General features: G+C 54.4%; 1 protein-coding gene across 2 annotated transcripts in view; it reads right to left on the bottom strand.

The window, feature by feature from the left end:
- Positions 1-303: 303 nt before the first annotated feature.
- Dagla (diacylglycerol lipase alpha) overlaps positions 304-23,617 on the bottom strand; it is a 57,728-nt gene continuing 34,414 nt past the window's right edge. The window contains exons 4-20 of one of the 2 annotated variants that reach the window (XM_085693603.2): positions 22,431-22,532; positions 21,911-22,049; positions 18,999-19,086; positions 17,012-17,146; positions 16,438-16,515; positions 14,613-14,737; positions 11,228-11,381; positions 10,705-10,788; positions 10,534-10,611; positions 10,071-10,151; positions 9,220-9,362; positions 8,789-8,857; positions 8,406-8,478; positions 7,397-7,596; positions 6,375-6,504; positions 5,738-5,925; positions 304-3,606 (exon numbers count right to left, since the gene is read on the bottom strand). In XM_085693603.2, coding sequence (XP_085549729.1) covers positions 2,649-3,606; positions 5,738-5,925; positions 6,375-6,504; positions 7,397-7,596; positions 8,406-8,478; positions 8,789-8,857; positions 9,220-9,362; positions 10,071-10,151; positions 10,534-10,611; positions 10,705-10,788; positions 11,228-11,381; positions 14,613-14,737; positions 16,438-16,515; positions 17,012-17,146; positions 18,999-19,086; positions 21,911-22,049; positions 22,431-22,532 — 2,825 coding nt within the window. In that variant the 3' untranslated portion in view covers positions 304-2,648. The remainder of the gene's footprint in view (positions 3,607-5,737; positions 5,926-6,374; positions 6,505-7,396; positions 7,597-8,405; positions 8,479-8,788; positions 8,858-9,219; positions 9,363-10,070; positions 10,152-10,533; positions 10,612-10,704; positions 10,789-11,227; positions 11,382-14,612; positions 14,738-16,437; positions 16,516-17,011; positions 17,147-18,998; positions 19,087-21,910; positions 22,050-22,430; positions 22,533-23,617) is intronic. The other variant, XM_085693605.2, reaches the window with a different exon arrangement.

The raw sequence follows: 23,617 nt of genomic DNA, 5'->3' as shown, positions 1-23,617 counted from the left end.
ACCTACTAAGCCATCTTGCTGGCTTAGCACGTAATTTTAACAAAATCATGGGAACTGTATCAACCTTGAGCCCCACAGTTCTAACCTGCTGGGCTGTTCTTGCACCTTCCTACATGCCTTCTGTCTTTGGGGGCACAAAAGGCTTGGTCCCAAAAATCCTCTGGTTTTCCCCTTAGGCTTTCTGGCTCCTCTAGGGAATGGTCTCAGAGGTCTTCATTCCCTTACCCTGTTGTGATCTTGGCAGCATGTCCCCACACTACCTCCATTCCCACCTGATGAAAAGACGATCACACGAGGCAGAGGTGTGCTTCTACATCCAGTTTATACACAGCTCTATACAATATACAGAAAACTTTATATACAGATATATTTATAGAATAAGCTATATTAATGTCTCTCCTTTTTACAGCAATATTAGTGTGGATCTTTCATACATTAAGTACAAAAAAGTCACGGGAGAATGGCACACAGAGTGCAGAGGGTTTGTGAGGGCCTGCCTGCTCGCTACTATTTGCATATGCAAGTCCCCCAGATCCCTGGGAGGACAGGCCAGCGCAAGGCTGGGAGAGCTTGTGCTGTGGGTCTGGGGGCAGTGTGGGGGTCAATCTGAACTGGGATGAAGGGGGTGGCTCAGACCCCCCCAGGTGTGGCATGGAGTGACAGGAACGTGCAGCACGCCTACCCTTCCGGGGTCAGGCAGGGAGAGGACAGGGAAGGGGTGGGCTGGCCCTGGGTGTCTAGGGCTGAGTCCAAGCCTGCCCCAGCCCCAAGCCTGTAACACAGTATGGTTGCAGCCTTGGGGGTGGGGGGTATGTCCCTGATGGCTCAGTCCTAGGCACAGGGGCACACCCTAGAGGAGCCCCCCCACACCTACCCTGACAGAGGAAGAGTTGAAAGGCCAGACCCACAACTCTCCTTGCTGCTGGCTGGGTGTTTGTTGGATTGTTTCTCTGATTTAAAATTCTGTCTAACATTTGAATTCTAAGAACCACTGATTTTTATTTTACTTCTGTGCTAGGCTGAGGCACTGCCTTGGCATGGGGGCAGAGTGGCCAAGAGTCTGGTGAGGTGGGGAGACACAGAGCAAGGGGAGGCCCAGCTCCCAGGTCTCTGTCCCCATCTGTTAGAGTAGATAGCTATCCAGGCCATCCCAGCTGTGGGGATTAGAGTTGGGGCTGAGGCCCAGATACCAGTGACCATGAGGTGGTCAGGGGAGCCTAGGTAGCCCAGAGAGGCTGTGAGTGGGGCTAGAGTGCTAGGGACTGTTTCCACGGAGAAGTTGCTTGCCTGCACACCCGGTAACTGGCTTGTCCCAAGGCTTCACTTCACAGGCTATATTCTTGGCAGGTTAGGAGCATCAGGAGGCAGGCAAGGTGGGAAGGCGGGCAGCCCTCTGCAGCCCCTTTCCTCAGGAGTGGTGCACATTCATGCACATGCACACACACACCTGACACTAGCATGCACAACCTCCCCACCCCAGCATGGGGAAAAGGCTAGGTTCCTACCTCCTGGACTGCTTCTCTAAACCGTAGGGAAACCTACAAAGGCCTCAGGCTACCCTGGGACAGCCCCAGTCCCTGACCCCTCCCCTCAACAGTGGACAGGGGTTTCCAGCCAGGATTCAAGATACCCTACTCTTGGCCCCTCTTCTTATGGGCAGAACATAATGGGAGGTGGAGCCCAGACCCAGAAAGGAGCTAAGTAGCCAGGAGAGCAAGTGGGCAGAGGCATGTTTGGTTTCAGACCCCAGGGCCCAGAGCTGCCTAGGCATGGTGGGGTAACATAAAGGGGTCAGGCAGGATACCCAGGAGATGGGGCTTTGGATGCCTTCGTTCTTTCCAGGGCCCTGACTCTGCAGCCAGGGATGATGTCACAGGAGTGTCCACCACTCTTTGATTGGCCAGAGTCCTGGGGCGGGGGGTGGGGGGGAGAAGGTGAGCCAGGAAGCCAGGGAATGGCAGGTAGGCAGGCAGACCCAGTGGCCAGGACCCATGAAGATAGGGGCCACCAGGCAGAGAAGGGGTGGCCCTGACCCCACTGACCTCCAGACCCCTCTGGTCCTCAGGGGACAATGAACACATGATTAGGGGTGGGGCTTGCAAGCCCAGGAAACAACCTGAGCAAAGCCCAGCAGATTCTGTAAACATATACAGCACTGTGGGCCACCTTGGCGGGGATCACCCCAGGGGGCTGGCCAGCAGGCACCAGATCTGGGGGATAGTGACCAGGGCAGGTGCCAACTTGAACAACGTATGAGAGTATGTGGAGAGGGGGCTGCTTTCTGCCTCGGCTCTGGGAGAGTAGCTGAAGGGCAGTGACAGGAAGCTAGCTTGCCTAGTCCCATTCCCAGAACAGAGATACCAGGCTGCCCACACAGGGGAGTCAGGCTGAGGGCTGAGGATTGACCATTCAACCTCAAGTCTCCTCCCTGTACCAAACCCACCCCGGTTTTTCCCAGACATCTTGGTTCTGAGGGTCCTAGGCTGAGGTAGGGATGCAGACCCCCTGCTCAGCAGCAACGCTCCAGGGCCTGACGCCACTTGGCCTCTGGGAGCCTCTCCTCAAAGCTACTGGGCCCCAAGTGACCATTAGGTATCCACAGAGCCTTGAGTTCTGGTTGGGGAGGAGCTAGCAGCCTCTGCCAGGTGCTAGCGTGCTGAGATGACCAAATCATCTTGCTTGGTAGGGCTGGCCCCGTGGCCTGTGGGGGTGGAAGTCCGAATCTTGTCTGTGGCCAGACACTCCTGGCTGCTGAGGCCCGTGGGTGTCAGGTCCATGAGCTCCCCGGAGGAGCTGAGTGGGAAAGAGGGTGAGAGCGAGATGCCGGAGGAGGGGTCAGCAGACCCTGCAAAGAGCCTTGGGGGCTTGGGTACCAGATTGGGCTCAAATTGGGCCCGAAGCAAGATTTCCTGTTGGCTGGGGGACTTGGGGCCCTCAGCATAGTCACTAGTGGGGCTCTCAGGCACCACCATGCAGTAGAGGTCTTGGAAGGAGCTGCTCTTGCTGTCCAGGTTGAAGAGGCTATCGATGAACTCAGCAAATTCTAGCACCTGAGGGCTGGGTGAGTCCCCCAGGCGCCCATTGTGCAGTGCCAGCTCTCCTCGGGGGGCCACCCCACCACCCTCGCCACCTGCTGCCTCTTCTTCTTCATTGGTTGCACTTGGGGGTCGTTCAGGAGTGACACCCCCGCTGCCCAGAGCTGCCTCCAGGGGTTGGGTATCCTGCGAGTGCTTGGACAGGCTATCGGCTGCCAGAAGCTCTGTGCGTGAGCTGAGGGATGGGTTCTCCTCTGGAATGGCCGGATCGATATAAAAGAGGTGGCCCTCATCACGCTCCAGTACCGCGTGGAGGCTGGGTGAGCCTCGGATGCTGCGGAAGCCCGAGGAACGGCGTGAGTCGAAGCTGTACAGCGATTCAGTGTCTGAGAGACTCTCCATGGTGGCCAGCGGGGCCCGCCGGGACTGTAGCTCTGCCGCCAGCCGCTCCTGGGTGGTCAGCAGTAACAGCTCTACAGGGTCTTGGCGGGCTGCTGAAGCGGCTGCCACTGGGGACAGCAGCCGCCCCTCGGAGAAGCCCTCCAGGCTCATCTCAGACTGAGACTTGCTTCTGCAGGGGAAGAACATAAGGACGAGACTCAGAAGGACTGAGGAGATCCCTACTTCCCAGGCTAGAAGGACGTGGTGAGGGGACAAGGACAGAATTAATTCAGTCCTTGTTGAATGGTTTGGGGGCAGGGAATCCTGACTTTTGAAAACCAACTCATAGTGTCTGGAGAGATGGCTCAGTATTGTAAAAAGCACTGGCTGGGGCTGGAGAGATGGCTCAGAGATTAAGAGGTTGTTCTTCCAGAGATTCTGAGTTCAATTCCCAGAAACTACATGGTGGCTCACTCCCATCTGTAATGAGATCTGGTGCCCTCTTCTGGCCTGCAGGTATATGTGCAGGCAGAACACTGTATACGTAATAAACAAAACAAAACAAAAAAAAAAGCACTGGCTGTTCTTCCAGAGGACTTGAATTTGATTCCCAGAATCCACATAGTGGCTCCAGTTCCAGGAGGTCCAACACCCTCTTCTGACCTCCAAGGGCACCAGACATACATGTGGTGCATGGGCATACCTGCAGGCAAAACGCCCACACACATAAAAAAATAAATTAAAGTCAGGTGGTGGTGGTGCACACCTTTAATCCCAGTGCTCAGGAAACAGAGACAGGTGGATCTCTGTGAGTTCAAGGCCAGCCTGGGCTACAGAGCAAGTTCCAGGACAGGTTTCAAAGTTACACAGAGAACCCTGTCTCGAAAAACCAAAATTAATTATTTTTTTTTTTTAAAGCCAACTGAAAGGGCTGGAGATATACCCCAGAGGTTACAAGTACTTCTGCCCGGTCATGAGGACATGGCTTCGGATCCTACCACCCATATCAGGCCTCTCACAACCCCCAGTGACTCTTGCTCCAGGGAATGCAGTGTCCTCTTCCGGTCTCCATGGGCACCCACACATATGTGTACAGATGCTCCCCACACATATGTGTATAGATGCTCACATACACACAGATAAATAATAAAAATAAATCTAAAATAAAATGAAACAAACCCAATTCATAAGAAGCTAAGATAGAAAACAAAAGGCTGATGCTGGATTTCTGGAGGAGTCTGAGTTCTATGCATCTGTACCCATTATGGTACTAAGCCATTAGGACATGAAGAGATTGGCTGCTCTGGCTCACTCATGAGGCCACAGTAAGTGGGAAACACAGAGGGAAGGACACAGAGGCAAGGAAGGAAAGAGAGCAGGGAGGAAGGGGAGACGGATTCTCCCCCAACTTTCAGACCAGTACTTCCAGTGCCTCTTCTATCCCTTCCTCACCCTGGGGTTCCCCCACACCTCCCTATGCTGGAGAGGGGCAGCAAACTCTGCAGCCACCTTGCTCCGTTGGGCAGGAAGGAGGAGTTGAAAATGGGTGGTTGCCTCACGTACAGTGGCCAAGGACAGACTGGGTCCTGTATGAAGACAGGTATAGACACCACAGGAAACACACAAGGAAGGGTGTCTGAGGTGTCCCTACCAAAGACCGGGAAGCAGTGACATCTTACTTCTCAGCAGCCAGATTTATAAGAAAGGATGCAGGCCTGGGAGTCAGGGTCCCAGAAAGGCAGGACAACCTTCCCCTAGGAGGGGCGCCACTCTAGAACCCGCCATGGTGTGTGTGCACATCTGTGAGCGCATGTGTATACCTTGGTGCCTGTGTGCAACTGGATCACATGTATCTGTGTGCTATGGGTGTGGCACAATACAGCCATACTTTTACATGTCTACCTGTCCAAGTGTGCCCATAACCATGTGTGTTCTGCCTGCCTTGATGTGTGTCTGTGTGGAGTATTTCTTATGAGGAAAGCTTGTCATAAGCCCCAATGTATATGCATAGCTGTGTAAGTACACGAACCTAATTTCTAATTGGGAATGGGCAAATTGGTGTTTAGGTCTGGTGTATATGGGTCTGTGTGTGCCTTGAAAGCTCCCATACTCCCTGGAACACTGATGGCAAGGTGAGAGACAGCTACAACAGAGAGAGCAAGATCCTGAGCAGTGTTTAACTCCCACAGTGAGCATATCGACACGGCTTTGGGGATATGCACGGGCCAACAGGCACACAGAATGCAAGGATGTGCATGTACACAGCTATGCAGATTCTGGACCCACACTCCCTGGGGGCGGAGTGGGGATGGGAGACTTACCTGGCATTGCTGTTGCGATGGTCTGCAGCAGGCAGCTCCAGGGCCAGGCCGGTGGGCAGAGGTGGCCCCGTGGGCAGCGGCTGCTGTTGGAAGATTAGCTCAGGAGTGAGGTCTACCTCAGTGGGGCTCACCATGACCTTAGCAGCAGAAAGCAGTGCTGTCTTTCCCTTGTTGTAATTCTCCAGCACCTGAGGAAAGGATGGGGGTGGGGCTGATGGTAGAGGGGTGGCCAGCCCAGCACTGTGGCTTCCCAGAGCAAATAACCTGATGGTTCAGTGGGGCCCCTTTCTTTGTGGATGGCCTGGGATATGCCATGGGATGCTTGTCCCTAGACAGCCAAGTAGGAGTACTCTTCTCTTTCTAGTCCTTCAGTGGCCCATGAAGGTAAATGCTGTCCCACTTAGCTACATATGTGGTAATGGCCAACTTGCCTTCAGGGCCTCTACTTCCACCTTTCTCAGGGATAGACCCCTAGGAATCTTCTGAGCCATGAGTGTAGAGTGTAAAGATTGCAAGTCTTTCTGACTGTCAGGGCCCAGCTGGGGACTGTAGCTGGCCTGTCTCAGGCACCTGAGTCTTTCAGGAGGGATATGGGGACCCAGCCGACAGGACAGCCATGGGTTCTGCCTGCACTCACCTTGTTGAGCCCCTCCATGACCACGTAGGGCAGGTGCTCATGGAGCATGGCTGGTGAGATGATCACCTCGTTAAAGGCTTTGTTGTCACCCCAGATGGCGAAGTATGTGGGCTCCTCCTGCTCACAGCAGCTGAGAGGGACACAGGTAGGGAAGAAAGGGGTCTGGGGCTCTGCTCTGTGCACTTGCTTAGGGACTAGGCTGGATTTGGAGGCCCCTGTCCACCCTAGGCTGCAGGTCAGTGCTCCCTTCCAGGCCTTCCAGCTCCCTTCCCTGAGGCTGACCTGGAGCCTCAGTTGCAGTCCCTACAAGGCCTCCATGCTTTCGGTCTAGGTTCCCTCTGCTATCCCTGGGCAGGGCTCAGCTCTCCAGCTTTTTGTCAGGGGTTGGGGGTCAGTCTGTGTTAAGAGGGCTCAGGGCACAGGACTCTGAGAGTATGGCAGGAGAGCCTACCTACTAATACACTTGCATATGCCTTGGCCACAGTTTTGCCCACATGTATCTGTCACTAATGCAGGGACACTGAGAGATGAGCTGGCTCAGAGCCTGGTGGCTACTATAGGTCATCCACTCCTAAATGCATCAGGCATAGGAAGAGCTGCCTTGGAAGACACCAGTCAAGGGCTGGCAGGGGTGCAAGGCAGAGGTGGGACAGGCCTCAGTTTGGCCCAGCTGGACTGCCACCTTTGGGTCAGGTCCCTGACACCTGCTTCTGAATCTGATAAATGCCTGGGCCTGGGCCTGGCCCTGGCCCTGTGAGGGGTAGACACTGCTTCCAAGGGCTTGGCTCCTTCAGAGAGACACAGAATCACAAGGCCCTGTTGGAGATGGACGTGGGCTGGGTTTTTGGCTCCCTTTCCATGGCTAGCAGCTGGAGGAACCCCTCTGTAGGGATTTTGAACTATTGTCTCTATCTCTGCCCCAGTTGTGAGTGGTTAAGTGACCAGAGGCCGGTCCAGTCCTCAGCAGCCCCTGCCCTGGCCCCACATCTACAGGAGTGGCCCGGATCTCCATTAGCACCTACCAGCACTGTTCTGCAGGGTGGTTATGGACCACGTGGATGATGCGGCCAGGTGGGTAGAGTGGGGTGCTAGCTGAAAGGGCGATGGTCAAATCACTGGGGTGGGTCCAGAGCCGTGTGCTTGCCAGAGTGGTCACCTCCACCTGATCCTCAGGCAACTCCGACTTGGGGATACATTTCGTGGCCCCCACAATGATCCGCCACTGTATAGGACCCGGGAGAGGGAGACAGAGCTGAGAAACCCTGGCTAGGTGGGTAGGATCAAGAGTGCTTGCAAGGAGGGGCTCAACAGATAAGAGGAGAGGGCTGGTGATGGAGACAGTAGCCGGAACATTAAAGGTCTGTGCCCACCTTAAGAGGCAGTGGCTGAAGTGTATGGTTGCCAGGTGCCCAATAAGATGCCAAGGACAGATGGCACAGAACTGTTGCATTTCAGGGCTGGCAAGGGCCTGGAAGACTAGCCAAGCCCTCATCTAGTGGGTAGGAAACACACCTGGCGAGGGGAGCGATCTGCCCTGGGTCACCATGCAAGGCAGAGGCGGAATAGGCCTCAGTCTGACCCAGCAGGGCCTGCTAGATCAGGTCCTAATCTGAGGAATACCTGTGCCAGGCTCTGCAGACATTGCTTACAAGGACTAGGCTCCTTCAGGGAGACAGACACACAAGCCTATGCTGACCCACGGTCTGACACCTGACCCAGGATCCCGAGTGCCTTTCCCGAGCCTGGGCAACCTCAACAGGCCTTCCTCTGCCTGCTCAGAGTGTCCTTTGGGGACTGCCTTTCTCACATCAGACAGCTCTGTGCAGGAGCACTTCCAGTCCCTTCCACACTGGGCCTCAGTCTCCTCACCAATGGCAACGATTGGATGGGCTGAGCTTGGACTGAGGGTCTGATTGCCTGAAGTGTCCACACACAGCTGTGACCTCTTGTGTTTTGTCTCGGGGATCAGTGGGGAGCAACAAGAGGGACAGCCAGGACTTCCCAGTGGTCAGGGAGCTGGTGGGGGCTCACTTTGGGCTTGGTGCTTCGCTGAAGGACGTCCAGAAGCTGTCGGCGGAAACCCTCCAGCTGGGAAAGGCCAATCCTGTGGAAAGAAACGAGCATCAGCCTGGCCCGATCAAGGGCTGGAGAGGGGCAGGAGAGGGGGTGGTGGGGGCACCTGGCCTCCAGAAGACAAGTCCAGCTGGGTCATGATGTAGAGGCAAACCGGGTCAGAGAGGCCACTCAGGAGAGTGCGGGACCTACACTGTCTTCTCACCACAGGGTCACCAAGAGTGGGAAGGGACACTGGAGTACTTAGGAAGAGGGTGAGGGAGGGGGCCTGAAGGAGATGTGAGTGCTGTGGAGTGGGGTGAGGTCTTGCTAGGGGATCACAGCAAGGGAGAGGGACATACCTGGGAACAAGGTCTTTGCCCAGAACCACAGCAGTAACAAACTCTTTGGAGTACTCCATAGCATCCTCGCTGCAAGGGAAGTTAAGGAAAAGGGCTCAAATCCAGAGCAGGGCTTTGGCAGAAGCAGACCCACTCTGCACCTGGGGTCGAGGCTTTCCAGTGAGCTTATAGTGCCAGGCTGGGCTTTAATTTCTGCCCTTCCTTCCTGTGTTTTACCACAGGTCTTTGCGGGAGGGGAGTTCACTTGGCAGGTTATGAAGCCCTCATCCTACCACCCAAGACCTGTCCGGTGCCATTCCCAGGTCTCCAGTGTTCAGAAGCCGTGCTGCCCAGTCCAGCCACCAGCACTCAGTCCTGGCCAGCCCAAGTCAACCCTTGGCTTTCAAGTATCCAAGCTGCTCCAGTTAGCTCTAAGGCCTCAAGCTTCTTACCTCAGCAGGCCTCCTGGCGGGGAGTAGGCGAAGCACTTGAGGGTCGGGTACTGAGGACGCAGGAGGAAGGAGAGGATGGCAGCTGTGCCAGCGCCCAAGGAGTGGCCTACCACAATTAGGCCATAGTGTTTGGTTCCACGGCCCTGGGGACCAAGAGATGCCTGAGAGCCCTGCCTCAGTTTCCCAGCTGACACTGGGAGGATGAGGGCTCTTCTCAGAGTCCTGGGATCATGCTGTTCTGCATGGATGCTAGGGCTGAGGCAGAGCAAAGCTGGATCCTCACAGGGCAAAGGCTTAGTGAGACTTTTCACATACTCTTACTCATCCTCTAGAGCCTTGCTCAGAAATTGCCTCCTCAAGGAAGCCCTCCCTGATTTCTCAGCAACGGCTCCCTCCCTGGTAGGCATTGCACTTGCTCTTTGACCACTCTGGGGATTAGTTATAATTGTTCTTATAATTGTTCGATTACCTCATCCCTCCCCCCATGACCACTAGCCTAGAGTCTGTGAGACCTGGGAATGGGTGCTGGCGCATCCTCAGGAGCTACCCAAGCTGCCACCCAGATGAGGTGTAGCCTTCTCCCTGCTCGGTGGCTGTTTTTGTCACTGGGTTCTGTAAGATTTGCTGCAACAAGTGTTCCTGATTCTGAGGCTAGCAAAGCACACATCTTACAGGGTGCTAAGCAAGGACACTTTGAGAAGAGGGAGCCTGGGAGGTGAGGTGGAGCAGGGTGGAGCCAGCTAGAAAGAGTTGGACATGTGGGAGGGACGGACAGGAGCTAGTGTTTGGGGAGGGGGTGGCATCATTCATCCCCTCCTCTCCAGAATGGGATGGCATGGAAAACTCCTCACCAGGTCTCGCCCAAAGGCCTGGGACAGGACCATCTCCTGCTCCAGCTTCTTCTTGATGTACTCAGCTGAGAGCACCATGCCCTGGAACAGAGGAACAGAGTGGGGCTGGTGGGCAGCCTCAGGGACCAGCGGGGCCTGCGACCTCATGCAGTGTCCCCTTCCAGCCAGCCCTCAGAACACAGGCTGTGGAGCCTGTGGGTACTCCTGTGGGTCCATTTTAAATTGCATCTTCCAAGTGAGAAATGGAGGTTCAGAGAGAGTCTTCTTGGCAGAAACAGATATCTGCCTACTGCCTGCCCTGGGGCTTCTATGGATAGCCCCTGAACACCTGGGCCTCGAGCTGGGCAGGCAGACAAGATCCATCTGTTCTCTGGGAGGGAAGAGCCTGCCAACCACAGGCACCCGAGTGCTGTCCGGGATTGGGAGCAAAGGTGAGGGCACCTCAGGATGTAGAGGCTGATACCTTGTGACCCAACCAGGTGCCTCGATGTCCCTCCACAGGGAGTCTCTCAGCATCTCCAGTCAGGTCAGTCAGGGCATCCTTGGGAAAAGAAGAAGGGCACTTAAGAGGGGCTGAGGAGGACAGGCAAGGGCCACAAGTACTTGCGCCTATGCGGGAGTCATGGTAGCCTACCTTGGGGGACAGGGTTCCCCGGATACTGATCACCACTTTCTTCTTGTCATGGTCCACAGCAACGTAGAAGGGAGTTTCATAGACCTAGGAGTACCATCTCATGAGCCTAAGTGACCCCAGAACGAGGTCAGACTTAGGGCATGTCAATAAAACTCCCTACTGGTCACAGGGTCCTGAACCCCTGCCAAATCCAGGGCTCCGGGAGGTCGCTGAGGCTTCTTCAGTCCCTGGCCCTCCCATTCCACTCTGCCTCAGGCAGCCCTGTGCTCATTCCAAATGGCTCACTGCCTCTCCCCCCGAGTATCCTGGGTGTCTTCTATTTCCTTAAGGCTGAGGCTGGAGGCCCTAATACTGAATGGGACTGATGTTCATTTTCCCACCTAGATTGAGGCAGTGTGGGTCTGGGTGACCAAAATGGAGGAGGCCATCTCTGGACATATTGGAGATGATTTGGAAGCTACAGCTGGCTCCACTGGCGGAAGGGATTGCTTTGGTGGCCCTGGTCCCCAGCCTGGCCCCTCACCGCATCGTGACAGGAGGTGTAGACGATGTCCACTGCGGTCATGTTCTCATCCAAGAAGTGACGGCGGATGGCAATCGCATTGCAACCACAGCAGTTGTCTTCCTCAATGGTGACACCAGGGGCGAATCGGGGTCGTGCAGGGCAAAGACAGCACCTGGGACGGGGTGGCATAGGGCTCAGGGTTAGTTGCACCAATGGGGTGGTTTTCTCCCTTCCACCCTCTCTGGAAGTGTCTCCTGGGGTTTCAGCCTCACCCTCTTTATGTATCCTGACTCACTATTATGTATGTATGTATGTATGTATGTATACAACATTCTGCCTCCATGTTTGCCTGCACGCCAGAAGAGGGTGACAGATCTCATTACAGATGGTTGTGAGCCACCATGTGGTTGCTGGGAATTGAACTCAGGTCCTCTGGAAGAGCAGTCAGTGCTCTTATCCTCTGAGCCATCTCTCCAGCCCTCCTGACTCACTCTTGCTAAGCCCTAGTGACCTCTTTGTGGTCAAACCCCGGACCAGTTCATCACAGTCTCCAGGCAACAACTGATTCAAGAATCCCTCCCTTCCCATTTGGCTGAAGATCTCGTCCCTCTTCTTTCTTCCCAGACTGAGCTTGCCCTCCATTTCCAAGGTCCTGGGTCTAGCCCGGACCACCCTCCTCTCTAGTAGCCTACTTCATGTGCTTGCCATCAGCCCACTCTGGACCCCAGGAGACCCATGCAGACCTCCACAGGCACCGTACTGAACTCGTACATGGCATCTCCCCTTAACAGTACTGTCAGCCCTCAGGTCCTCGCCCTACTCCCCGACCATACCAGCTGCTCTCGGTCACGCCACACTGGTCCACTTTGTCTTCACACTTAAAAACCAAACCCACCTCCTGTCCTTTTCCACGAGACTAACTTCCTCTCCCTTGTCCACCCTTGCCCCTGCACTATCAACCCGTAGCACAGGGACCCTTGGAAGACACATCAAGCCACTACCACATTTCCTCTTAGGATCGCATAGGAACGCCCCCACCTTCAGCATAAAGGCCTGAGTCTTTTCTGGGCTCTGCGCCATCTGGCCGTGTCTGACTGACTCCCTGACTCCCCTCTCATCTATACCACTCTTGCCTTTTCTTCTTCTCCCTCAGTTCCCTCACCAGATTCTGTGCACCTTGTCCCCCTATACCCTTTAGTGTCCATCCCAATGTGACCCTGCAGTGAGGTCGGCCCCAGCTACCACTCTAACAGGGCGAGTCCTACCATGACCCTGGTCCAGCACTCAGTCCTTCCAAAGTACCCATACGCTGTGAGCTGCCCAGGTGTCCCTCGTTCCTGGTATGTCACAGTCCTGTCTTGGTAGGAGCTACACAGGGAAGGGCTGCTCTGTGCTAGCCACAGATGGTTCCCCTAGCACCAAGCCTAGTGCACACAGGAGGCTCCTGGGGTAGATAAGCCAGGGCTAGACCTGGTCACTCAGCTAGGGATGGGGTGGGGAGAAATGCATCTGCCTCTCAGGCCACCAGGGGGAGCCAGCACCCAACAGATTGGGTGCCACGAGCAGGGAGCGAGCGTGACAGGACGGCCAGCTGTCTCAATTGACATTCAGTGTGAGGTGTTGGTCTTCTCTGAGCAGCGCCTGTGGAACTGCGACTTCCCAACAGGGAGGGCCTCGTCGAGAAACCCCAGCGTCAAGCCAAGACCCGGAAATGCCAGCGCTTGGGAGTGGGACTGCCCGATACACAGGATACACATCCCAGAGTTGAGCCTGGAGAAGTCACCATACCCCCAGGCCAAGTGGTGGCAGGCTTGGCCCAGGGTCTGAGCTTCTACTTTCAAGCCTTCAGGAAGCTCCCCTCTTTCCTCAGTTGAGCAGAGGCTTTAATGAGGTAGAGGAGAGTCAGAATTTGGGTTCAAATCCTTCCTGGTGTGTAACTTCCTGATTCTGTAGCCAAAGTCCAGCTAAGCCTCAACTTCCTTCCTGGCAGAGCCCGCACTGACTGCTACTTCCCAAAGCTACTAGACCCAGCCTGTCCTTTGTGTTATGTCCCTTGTCCTGCTCCACCTTCCACACACAATAGGCCCTGACAGAGTGGTGATTTCTCACCTGCCGGGGCAGACAACCTCAGTGCAGGGCCCGAGAGCTAGCGGAAATGACAACAGCAGGCAGACAGCTGACCCTAAGACGGGTGCACAGCCATCTCTCTCCAAGCACCCCTGTGCTTCGGCCTTCCTCTCCACTTTACCCTCAGCTCATTCTTCCAGGAGGGGACCTGACCGTGTCCCACCGAGGGTGAGGAATCCGTCCTCTGCCATTTCAGCATTGGTTCCTACAGGTGCTCATATATTCCCACTGCTCTGTGAGCATCAGGAGCACCACTGCCAGGGGCTCGCAATTCTGAACTGTCCTATGAGCTGATAGCACCTGCTAGAACCAGGGAAACGGGCCCCCGAGAAGTGGAGCAGGTCCACCTGCTTGGTGGGTGGCCTTGGGGCCCCTGGCCCGTGTTCATCTTGAGAATCTCTCCATCCAGGCTGTGCCCCAGGGATGCAGGGGAAATGACAGGCATGTACATTTGGCAGAGATGGGAGAAGCATGCAGTGACCTGGACTTCTCTGATCAGCGGCTGGGGGTGGTGAGAACAAGGTCCCAAGAGCCACCAGCTTTTCTCAAGTAGGTGTGGATGCTGGTACACCCACCCCCCGGGACTGGCCTATCAGGTCAGCTTTTCTGGAACAGGAGCCCGGGGAACTGTCCTGCTTCTGCCTGTCATGGGCTGAGGGTGGAGACACCACAGAAGGACAGGGTCCTTCCAAAGCCCTTCTCTGGCCCACTTAGAAGCACAGGGCCATGGCCCTGGGTGGAGTTGAGGGCGGAGCCAATTACAGGTCAGATTTGGGGGCCGGATCTTTTCTAAAGCCTCCATGGTGTGGGCCTACTTCCCCCCAAAATTCTTTCTTCTTGAAAGGCAGAGCACAGGAGGGGAGCCAAGAGAAGGGAGATGTGGTCAGAGGGAATGGCTGTGGGGGGCAGAGGAAGGCCCAAAGAAGAGAGAAAAACCAGCAGTGTAAACACAACAATATCGTATTTCAAAAATGGATGTATCACATCCCACCTCACAGATGCAGAAAGTAAGGGTCACAGATGTGCACTGACTTGCCCAAGGCTGCAACTGAAAGCCTGCATTCGAATCCAGAACCGTGCAATTCTAGTTCAGAAAGGGAGCAGGAGAAAGGCGATGGCCCAGTGACCATATGGGAGAGAAGCTGCTTAGGGCCAGAGGGAGTGGGGGTGGATAGCAGTTTCGAAGCCCTAGGTAGGAGAAGTAGGTACCAGCACATCATTGTATCCCTTCCCTCCACCTTACGCTGATGTGGCTGGGGACTGACAGTGTACTCACGAGCAAGACCGAGCCAGCTGGCAGAGGCCACAGGTAGGCTTGCGCATCAGGTACATGGGCCAGCCATAGGCAGCCAGAGCAAAGAGCATGTAGTAGCAGACTTCTTTGTAGCGTAGCATCTCGTGCTGAAAGACAGGATGCAGAGGGCGGTAACCTCTGCCCCTCCTGCCTGTTACCTCGGCCACCACTGGTCCCTGAAGTGGAGCCTGACTACCCTGCCCCAGTGGGGGGGACAGCTGTTAGTGGGGGAGGGGCAGCCCCTTCAGACACTGATTGCACTTGCCCAATTATCTCCCTGTACCCAGGCCAGAATACTCATGAGACCTATCGTATCACAAGAGTCTTAGAATTCATGATTTGGAGACAGAAAATCACTCTGAGTACTGGCTTGTTTACCCGAGAAGGAAGGGAGTGTGGGATGTGAGTGGCAGTTGCCCAGCCTCAGCAATCAGGCCCTGGGGAACTTAACCCTGCGAAGCCCTGGGGCCTGCAGCTGCGGGTGTCTTGCTATGGGCAACAAGACAAGCCATGCTGGGCATGGAAACATGTCACCAAATGTCTCTGGCTCTCTAGTCTGACTCAGGGAGTCCCAGGTTCCTGAGGCTGGGGGAAGCTGTCTCCCTGAGATTGGGATCTCGCTAGAGAAAGGCGCCACTGTGAAACCCAGGAGTCTGCTGCCCAACAGCTGCTCTTGGTACTGTGGTTGGTATCAGTGCTACAAGCTGTCCAGAGGCAGGGTGGCAGTGCCCCAGGAAAGCCTGTCAGTCAGTCCCCAGCCCCTGGGCACCAGGACTGTGGCACTTAGAGGGAATTAGTCACCTTGTAAAACTTAAGGAGGGTGATTAGTCATCTTGTGACGTGAACCAGGTAGGCCTCAATCAGCACCCCTCTGCCTGCTCTTCAGGAACTCAGGAAGGAGCCAGTAGCTGCAGAGGCAATTACCCTGGGTGATAGGATAGGGAGGACGGGGCACTGGCAACCTCTGCCAGGTGGCAGGTGCAGACTCTGCACCTCCCCCCAGGGGGTGGTAAGAGCCAGCCAGGCAAGGCCCTAGTGAGTGGCAGGCATCTGAGTAGGGGAACCACCTATGTATGTATGTGGCTGGTGAAATGAAATGATGTCTGATTTGGGGAGGCAAGATGCCTGGGGCTTTTCTAAAGAAAAGGGCCCAAGGGCTGAAACTTCTCCAGACCTGTCTTGATTGGCTCCGGAGTTTCTAGCACCTTGTTGGGTTGGATTTAGGATGGGCCACTTTCTCCTACTCCAGCTCTGGGTGCGAGGTATGCCTAGGGCATTTCACGTCTGTCCTAAGGCTTTGAGGAGGACAGACTTGCTCCAGGTCACAGAGAGCAGCCATGGAACAGGGACGCACCTACATTAGCTTGCTTTCCCTGGCCAGGCTGACTGCTCCTGCTACCCCAGCCATGGTTCCACCTTCAACCATGCCGGCCTGGGTTCAGCCTTCAGACCATGGAACCCACTTTCCCATGGGCTTTCTACTAAAGGTGCTTGAGGAAAGTTTCTACTGCTAAAAAGGTTTTAAAGTGACGACGACACCCTGCCTATCATGAGGGCGGCAGCAGCAATAATGTCACAGCTCATCCTGTGAAGCAATCTCTAGAAGACAGGGTCAAGCATTCTGGAGCTTGGTTAAGAGATTCAGGGTCCTACTTATAGGCACAGCACAATGTGAGGGCTCTTGAGGGCCTGATCTGAGAGGAAATTCCCTGGACAGTTGTACAGAGTGGTGGGGTTGGCTCATACCATGGAGTTGTGGGGAGGTGGTAGGAAGAAGCACAGGGAGAGGAAGAGATTTCCAACTCACCGAGTTCTTGAGGTCGAGGTACTTGGTGTTTCTGGTCACTGGCATCCCAGACAGAAAAGCCAAGATGTCATTGTTTGCCTGGAAAACAGGCGTGGTAAGATGGACAGTGGTCCAGACACGATGAGGAGGAAGTTCAGTTTCGGCCTGCTTCAGAGGTCTGAGGGAGCATGAGGCTTGCAGTTCTTCCAAAATCATACCTCCCTGTATTTCTACTTTCCCTATCCTCCCCAGACCTTCAACTCCCAGGAGATGGTCCTGAGCCACTTCAGAGGGAAAGGATTCTGTGTGAGATGTATAGAGACCAGAACTGGTGTGCTGGTGTGGAGAGGAGAGCAGGGCAAACTTCAGACAGAAGGCTGAAGCACTTGAGCTGACATTGGTCATCTAACCCCAGTGACTAGCATGTCCTTGGAGGCTGGCCTCAGAAGCAGTCACATGTGGTCCAGAGAACATGTCACCCTATCGGGAGTCAGTAGAAAGGCTGTCTCAAGGTTTCGGCTAGGACAGTGGAGGACAATGAGCAGTAAACAGTGGCCTGGGGGCCCATGGGAGAGAGGATGCTAGAGGCACTCACCTCATCCAGCACCGCATTGCGTTTGGCTCGCTGCCGCTGTCTAAGCAGCACCAGGCCAGCAATGATGTCGGAGGGCACGATGTCGAGGTCACGGAAAAATTCAGCAAAGAGGTAGGCAATTTCTGAGTAGGCATCCTGTCAAGCAAGGCCCAGGAAGGCAGGAGGCGGTGGCAGGGCAGCAGGAGAGAGGAGAGGGCATGAGTGAATCCCTGGGGCACGGTCACCAGGAACCTCCATTATACTGGTCAACTTGGCCCTCAGGCAATGGCTCTGTGCAGCAGGAACCTGGGGACCCTGTTCTGGGTTCTGGGCCATTACCGTCTTAGCTGTTGATCCTTCTTCCTCCATCCAAACCTCTTCTCTCCACTGAGGTCCTGCAGCTCATGCTACCCTTTGGTCACAAGTGCCAACCTGAGCCCTTACCTCTTTTCTTTCTCTAGATACCCAGAATCAAGGCCCAGGCAACCCTTCTCCAGCAGAGAAGCCACACAAAGCACTGGCTGCCCCTGTCCCACCTGCTGTGACCCAGGAAGTCCCGCTAAGAGCTGCCTCCCAGGTCTCAAGCTCCCCCTGCTCCCCAGGAGCCTCAGCTCAGTGGGCCCTGGAATGTGCTTGAGAACAAGTACAATTTCATAGTCGGTGACCTCTCTGGCTTCGAGCTCGCTCTGGGCCTTGGGAGGAGGCAAGGGACAGAGGCAAGTCCTGCCAGGTGTGGGTCCTGGGTTTCCCCTGCCTTTTGCTGCCTGGAACCTGTCAGGAGAGAGTGGAGTGGAAACAAACTCACGGCAACTGAATCTGTCTCGCTGGGTCTTACCCTTGAGTGCCTGGCAAGCCAATGGCTGCAAGCTCAAGCCTCTAAGGGGCCACTAGAGCCTGATATTGATCAGTCCCAGCTGCCCAGCCCAAGGTGCCAGATTTGGACATACAGGTATTTATATAAATGCTACCTTTTTTTCCCCACAAAGACTGACATTTAAGTCTAGTTCTTTAGCAACAACATAAAAGCTGATGAAAATCACTCTGATGGGATCTGCCCCTGGGCTGTCTGTATCTAACCAGACCATGCTCTGGGGACATGCAACCTTTACACCAGCTTCTCACAATGGCCCTGAAATGTTGTGTGCAGGAGAAGACTATGCCCTTCACAGGCCCAGGCAAGCCTAGTTTCCACTGCCAGGGCTCCACTCTCTGCCTTTAGCATGGCACACCTGCAGCCAGGATCTAGGGATCTCACAGGCATCCCTAGATGCCCCACGAGGGATTCATCTCCTGCCAGGGAACACTGGGGCTTTCTTCTACTAGGTTACTTACTCAAAGGTCCCTGGAGGGGGGGCGCTGTTAGGGAGGTGCCACACCAGGCTTCCTGGGGACATCTGAGGTGGGCACTTTGCTGCCTGTCCCAGGGAAGAGTGGTCTCTTCTAGCTCTGCTACCAACCAGCTGTGGGATACTGAACAAACCATTCCATCTCTCTGGGTCTCAGCTCTTTAATCTACAAAATGAGGGGTGGGCTGGATGACCTCTAACCTCCCGGCCCTACAGTAAGAGGGTCCTCTCTCCCCATTCAGAGCCACTCTTAGCTGCTGCTGCCTCCCTTCTGCTGAGCTTGCTCCTCAGAGCCTCGGAGATGAAGGCTGACTGTGTGCCACCCCACCCCAGGCTAAGCATTCAACAGACTCCCAGACCCACCCACTGCTGGCCACATGCTGCTCCTCTTCTCCAGAATAAAACTGTGCTGCACGGGGGTGCCAAGGGGGCACCAAGTCAGTCTTCATGCCTTTCTGTTTTCAATAAAATAGGGGAATGGCTGCTTTACAGTGCGGAGCAGTCTATCAGTGACAGAACCACTGTCCCATGAGCAAGCTGCCACTCTGCTCACAACCAAAGTCCCGCCTCCTACCAGCCCCACTCACCTAACAATACCAGAGGAGTGAAAGGCACCTGCACGGCAGGGAAAGGCAAGCAACCCCGGGTACATGTGTACTTACTGACTGGGAATCCTTTGTCCGGGTGCAACAGAGGAACACTTTAAGACGGCGGGACCAGCTGGTGGCCTGACCCTCCTCTAACCGGTGCCTGTGAAGGTAGACAGTTAACATGTTGAAGTCAAGGGACTGGACCAGAGGAGCTGGGCCAGATGTTACGGAAATAGGACGCTCTGTTCCCAGGACACACCAAAGAGCTCCCAAGAGGGCCTGGGCGGGGGCGGGGGTGTGGGCAGCAGGCTAGCTATAGCTGGGTAGCCAGTGACCTAGATATCAGCCAGCCAGGGTATTCCCTGGAGACTCTTGCTGGTCACCCTGGTGAGTTGTTGTGGGCTGGCAGAGTCCCTGACTTTTAGTAGACTGACCCATGGGTGTGACCTGGAGACTTGAGAGCTAGGAATCCACAGTAGGGGCTGCTCTGCAGCCAGGTAGCTGAAGGCTTAACTGAAGGGCAGTAGGGGTGCTGGGCACCCAGGAAATTGGTGGCATCAACCATGTTGATCTCCAAACCCTCCAAACTAGGCCAGAAAAGGCTGGCTGGGTTTGAGTAATGTGCTGCCCCCTTAAAAGCCTGTCACAGGATGTGGGGGTGGGGTAGGGAGGCAAGGTGGCACTCAGATGCATTCAAGGTACTTTACAGTCACCAGGAATGAAGGACTGGTTCTCAATGAGCTGCTTGGCTCAGCTCTGCAGCCAAGAACTTCTCCCCATTCCTTTAACCCCAACTACATAGGCAGCTGACCAAAAAGGAGGCAGCAGAAGGGGCTAGGAATGATGTTAGAGACCAGCTGTCTGGGGGACCTACAGTCCCTAGGAAATGAAGCTGCCTTGCATCCCAAACCCATACCCCACCACCTTTGACAAAGACAGCATGAAACTGGCCACACTGGGTTCTCAGGGCATCACATATGTTTTACTTTCTGATCCAACTGGGCTTTCAAATATAGGATGTGAAATTTCTTCTCCAGCCTCTGGCCTGGTAGAAGTGCTCACCCCACTGAAATACCTCTCATGAACACCAGGGGGCAGATGATTGCAGGAATGCATGAGAAGCCAACAGGTTTGGTCAAGTGCAGTCAGTCTACAGACCACGCTGGGAAGACCACATACCAAGTCTGGACAGAAAGTTCATGGACCCCAACAGGCCTCTGTTGGGAGACTCATTATGTGAAAGGGGGGGCAGACATTTCTTCTACAAAAACCCAAGGTCAAGCCTCCTGGGAAACAGCCGGGACTAACACACTCCCCCAGTCCCCAACCAGATTTCATTGGAAAAAGAAAAGACCAAAAACTTAGACACACCCCTGGTTTTCAGAAACCAAAATAACTTAACCGTGCAGCAGACGGAGTGCGCATGTCCCTGCCCTTGGGAGTTGATAGCTTGAAAAATGTCCCTGTTAGAAACATTGTTAGTTTTAGAGCCAGTAGAGGACACTCAGGCAGGCGGTCAGTTTGACAAAGCCCCACAGCCAGACTGAGCTCTCCAGCCTTGCAGGAGACCTGGAGAAACCACAGCAGGTCACAGGCCTGTGAGCTATGGCTCTGACAGGGCCTGGAAACCACAGGGAGCTTCCTAATTAAAATGACAGCAAGCACCAGGCCTTGCTGTACAGGCTCCTACTGCCTGGAGCCCCAAAGCCAATCACCCAGAGTTAGGAAGGGAAGGAAGTTTTCTCCAAGGCCCAGGAGCCCAGAAACAGGTCGGGTGCAGCGTGTGCTCAGAGCAGGCAAAGTGGGACAGGGGGCGGTGGCCAGCTAAACTGGGAGGGAAAAATGGGTTCTCGAGCCCTGGCTCCAAGGCCTGACATTTCAGGCTGGGAGGTGGCCAGACCAGGCATGGGTGTGGTGCTGGAGGCAGTGACAAGCTGATGGGCTGACGTGGAAGGTCTGAGGCATGAGTGGGGGTGGGGGGCAGGCCTGCCTGGGCAGGGGTCTTGGCAGTCTGCTCCCTTGTGGCTTGGGGCAATGACTCAGATCCTCATCTATTGCAGGGGTCTTACAGCTGCTCTGGGATAGCAAAAGAACTAACTGGATTAATCATGAAGGGCTAAGCATAGGCCCTTCCTTATTGGAGAAGCCTGATTATGGGGGCTACTATACTGTGACTCATCCTGGGAGCACCCCTTGCTTTCAATAAAGAAGTCACTATGGCCACGATGAGCACCCTCTCTCATTCTCTGCTATCCCGCTTCTTTAAAACGCCTGGTGAAATCTCTTCCAGGAAGCCTTCTTTGTTTAACTTCTCACAACCTCTGAGACCTAGAGGGAACATCACCTAATAATTAAGCAAGGGCTCTAAAGTTGGGCTGAGAGCTTATTCGCAGTCTCACCACATAACCGAGCAATCACATAACCTTTGTACCTTGGTTTCTCCACTCCCATTAGAGGGAGGACACAGGTTGTAACTCACTCTGAACAATGCTTGTGTCTTCTGCTGTTAGCATAGTTGAGACTATGAGTCCTGCTGCTGCTGTCGACAGCAACTTCCCATTAACTCAGCCCACAGTGTTAACCACTGCCATGTATTATCTCACTTGAATCTCACAATGACATCCTGAGCCAGTCCTGAGCCAAGAACTGTTATTCTTACTTTTTCTTAAAATAGGATCTCACTATATAGCTCTGGCTAGCCTCGAACTCACTATGTAGACTAGGATGGCCTTGAACTGATCCCAAATGCCTCTGCCTCACTAGTCCTGAGTGCTAGGATTAAAGGTATGTGCCACCATGCCCACCCTATTCTAACTTTTTCAACAAGGGAACTGCGGCAGTGAGAGGGTGAGGCTTTCACAAAGAGCCCTGGTTCACATGGCTCACATGATGCTGACCTGTGATTTGGGAGGGAACAGGACCCTCCTCTGCCCACCAGTCTACAAAGCTCACTAGGGCACCACCCGCCTACCCAGTCAACTGACCGAAGGTTGTAAGTCCGCAGATTTCGCTGCCTTCTCTTGGTGGCTCTCAGCTTGACGAAAGTGCGGCCCGTGGGGTCAAAGACACAGAGGACAGTGATACAGACGCTGAGGATGACCACCCAGTTGCAGACAACCATTCCTGTGGGCAGCAGCAATGAGAGGTGTTGGTTCCCCTTCCTGGGACATGAGTTCTGAACAAAGGGACACTGTAGCCTCTGTGTCTCCAGATGCTTCTAAGACCTAAGAGGAGACTCAGAAGTCTTTGCTCTCCAAGGCCCATAGGCAGCTCTGTGGGCTTTTGAGAAGGTGTTGAGAAGCCCTAATGCTGCCTGGACAGTTCTGTGTCTGCTGCTGCTCACCCTGGCGAGGGCCCCACGTGATATGGCAGAACCCAGGGTGAAGGACGCATCCATGCTTGGGTGTCTCTCTATAGTGGTGCCTGGGCCCCATCCTCTGCAAGCTGGGTCCTATTACCACCCCTAGGGCTGGCTTCAGCTGATGGGGCAGATGGGGTGCATACCGAGGGTGACATTCTTAGCAGTGAGGTCATTGCAGGAGGTGTAATACTGCGTGAGCCAGACGATGCCCACGATAGCGTAGATGAACTCGATCACCAAAATGGCTGCAAGAAGAGGCAGGTTCTGACTAAGGGCCACTGTCCGCCACTAGGGAAGGACCCGAGAGCCTCAGCTTGGCTCCTGCTGCCAGGCCTCCAGCCATCTTACAGCAGGGGTGCACAGAGCCCTAGCCTGGTCCCTGGCAGTGTGCTCTCAAGTTCTCAGGGCCTCCCCGAGACTGTCACTGGACAGGTAAACAAGTGAGAAGTGCTCCCAGCTTCTGGGGCTTTCATGATTTCATGCATGGGTTCCGGAATTAGACTCATTTTATGCAAGCTACCTAATCTCTCGGAGCGTCCATTTCCTCATTCATATTTGGGAGTGTCAATAACTTCATCACAGGACATTGAAGGCTGGAACTCATGAAAACTATTGCTTCTCGGCAGACTTAGGAACTTGGTTTGGTGGGGTAGGGGGATGAGAGAGGAGTCCCAGGAGACAACCCATGGTGCCCCATGTGCTCAGTGTTCTAAGCCCAGAGTCCCAGTGGGAGTGGGAAGGAACTATGACAGCCTAGCAGGGCCAGCCAACATATAGTAGCCAAGAGCCTAGACTATGGAGCCAGATAGAAGCATGGGTTCAAATCCCAGCTCTGACGCTTGCATCCTGACTGAGTTGTGAGACCTTGAAAGAGCTCATTAGTTTTCTTGGGCTCCAGTTTCCTCATCTACAAAATAAAACTGACATTTTCATCTCCATGAGCTGTGGAGCCGTTTGAGAGAAACGCTCCCTAGGAATACCCCAGAGGCTGCTGGGACATGGTCCAAAAGAGATATAGGCTGGTTCTCAGGGGAGCTGGCTTGTCCTGGCCTTAGGATTTTCCTGATCTATTTCAGAAGGATTACCAGTGCACTTTGCAGGCAAGCTCACAGTTTCAAATAGGGATCAGCTAAGTTTGTCTATGAAGGGCCAAGAGGGCAAACATTTTAGACTCCATGACCATCTAGTCAGAAAAGCTGTTTCTCAGCTCTGTTACTATGCTACCAAAGCAGAAGAAACAACACATAAATAAGTGGGGTGTGTTCCTCAATGAAAAGATTCACAAAACAGCCACGGGGATGGACTGGACCGCTGGGTCTGGAATGTCAGT

Source organism: Myodes glareolus, chromosome 7, assembly GCF_982192425.1.
Source record: "Myodes glareolus chromosome 7, mMyoGla1.1, whole genome shotgun sequence".
NCBI classification, from domain to species: Eukaryota; Metazoa; Chordata; class Mammalia; order Rodentia; family Cricetidae; genus Myodes; species Myodes glareolus.
Note: the sequence above shows the minus strand (reverse complement) of the source record. Positions and strands in the feature narration are given on the sequence as shown.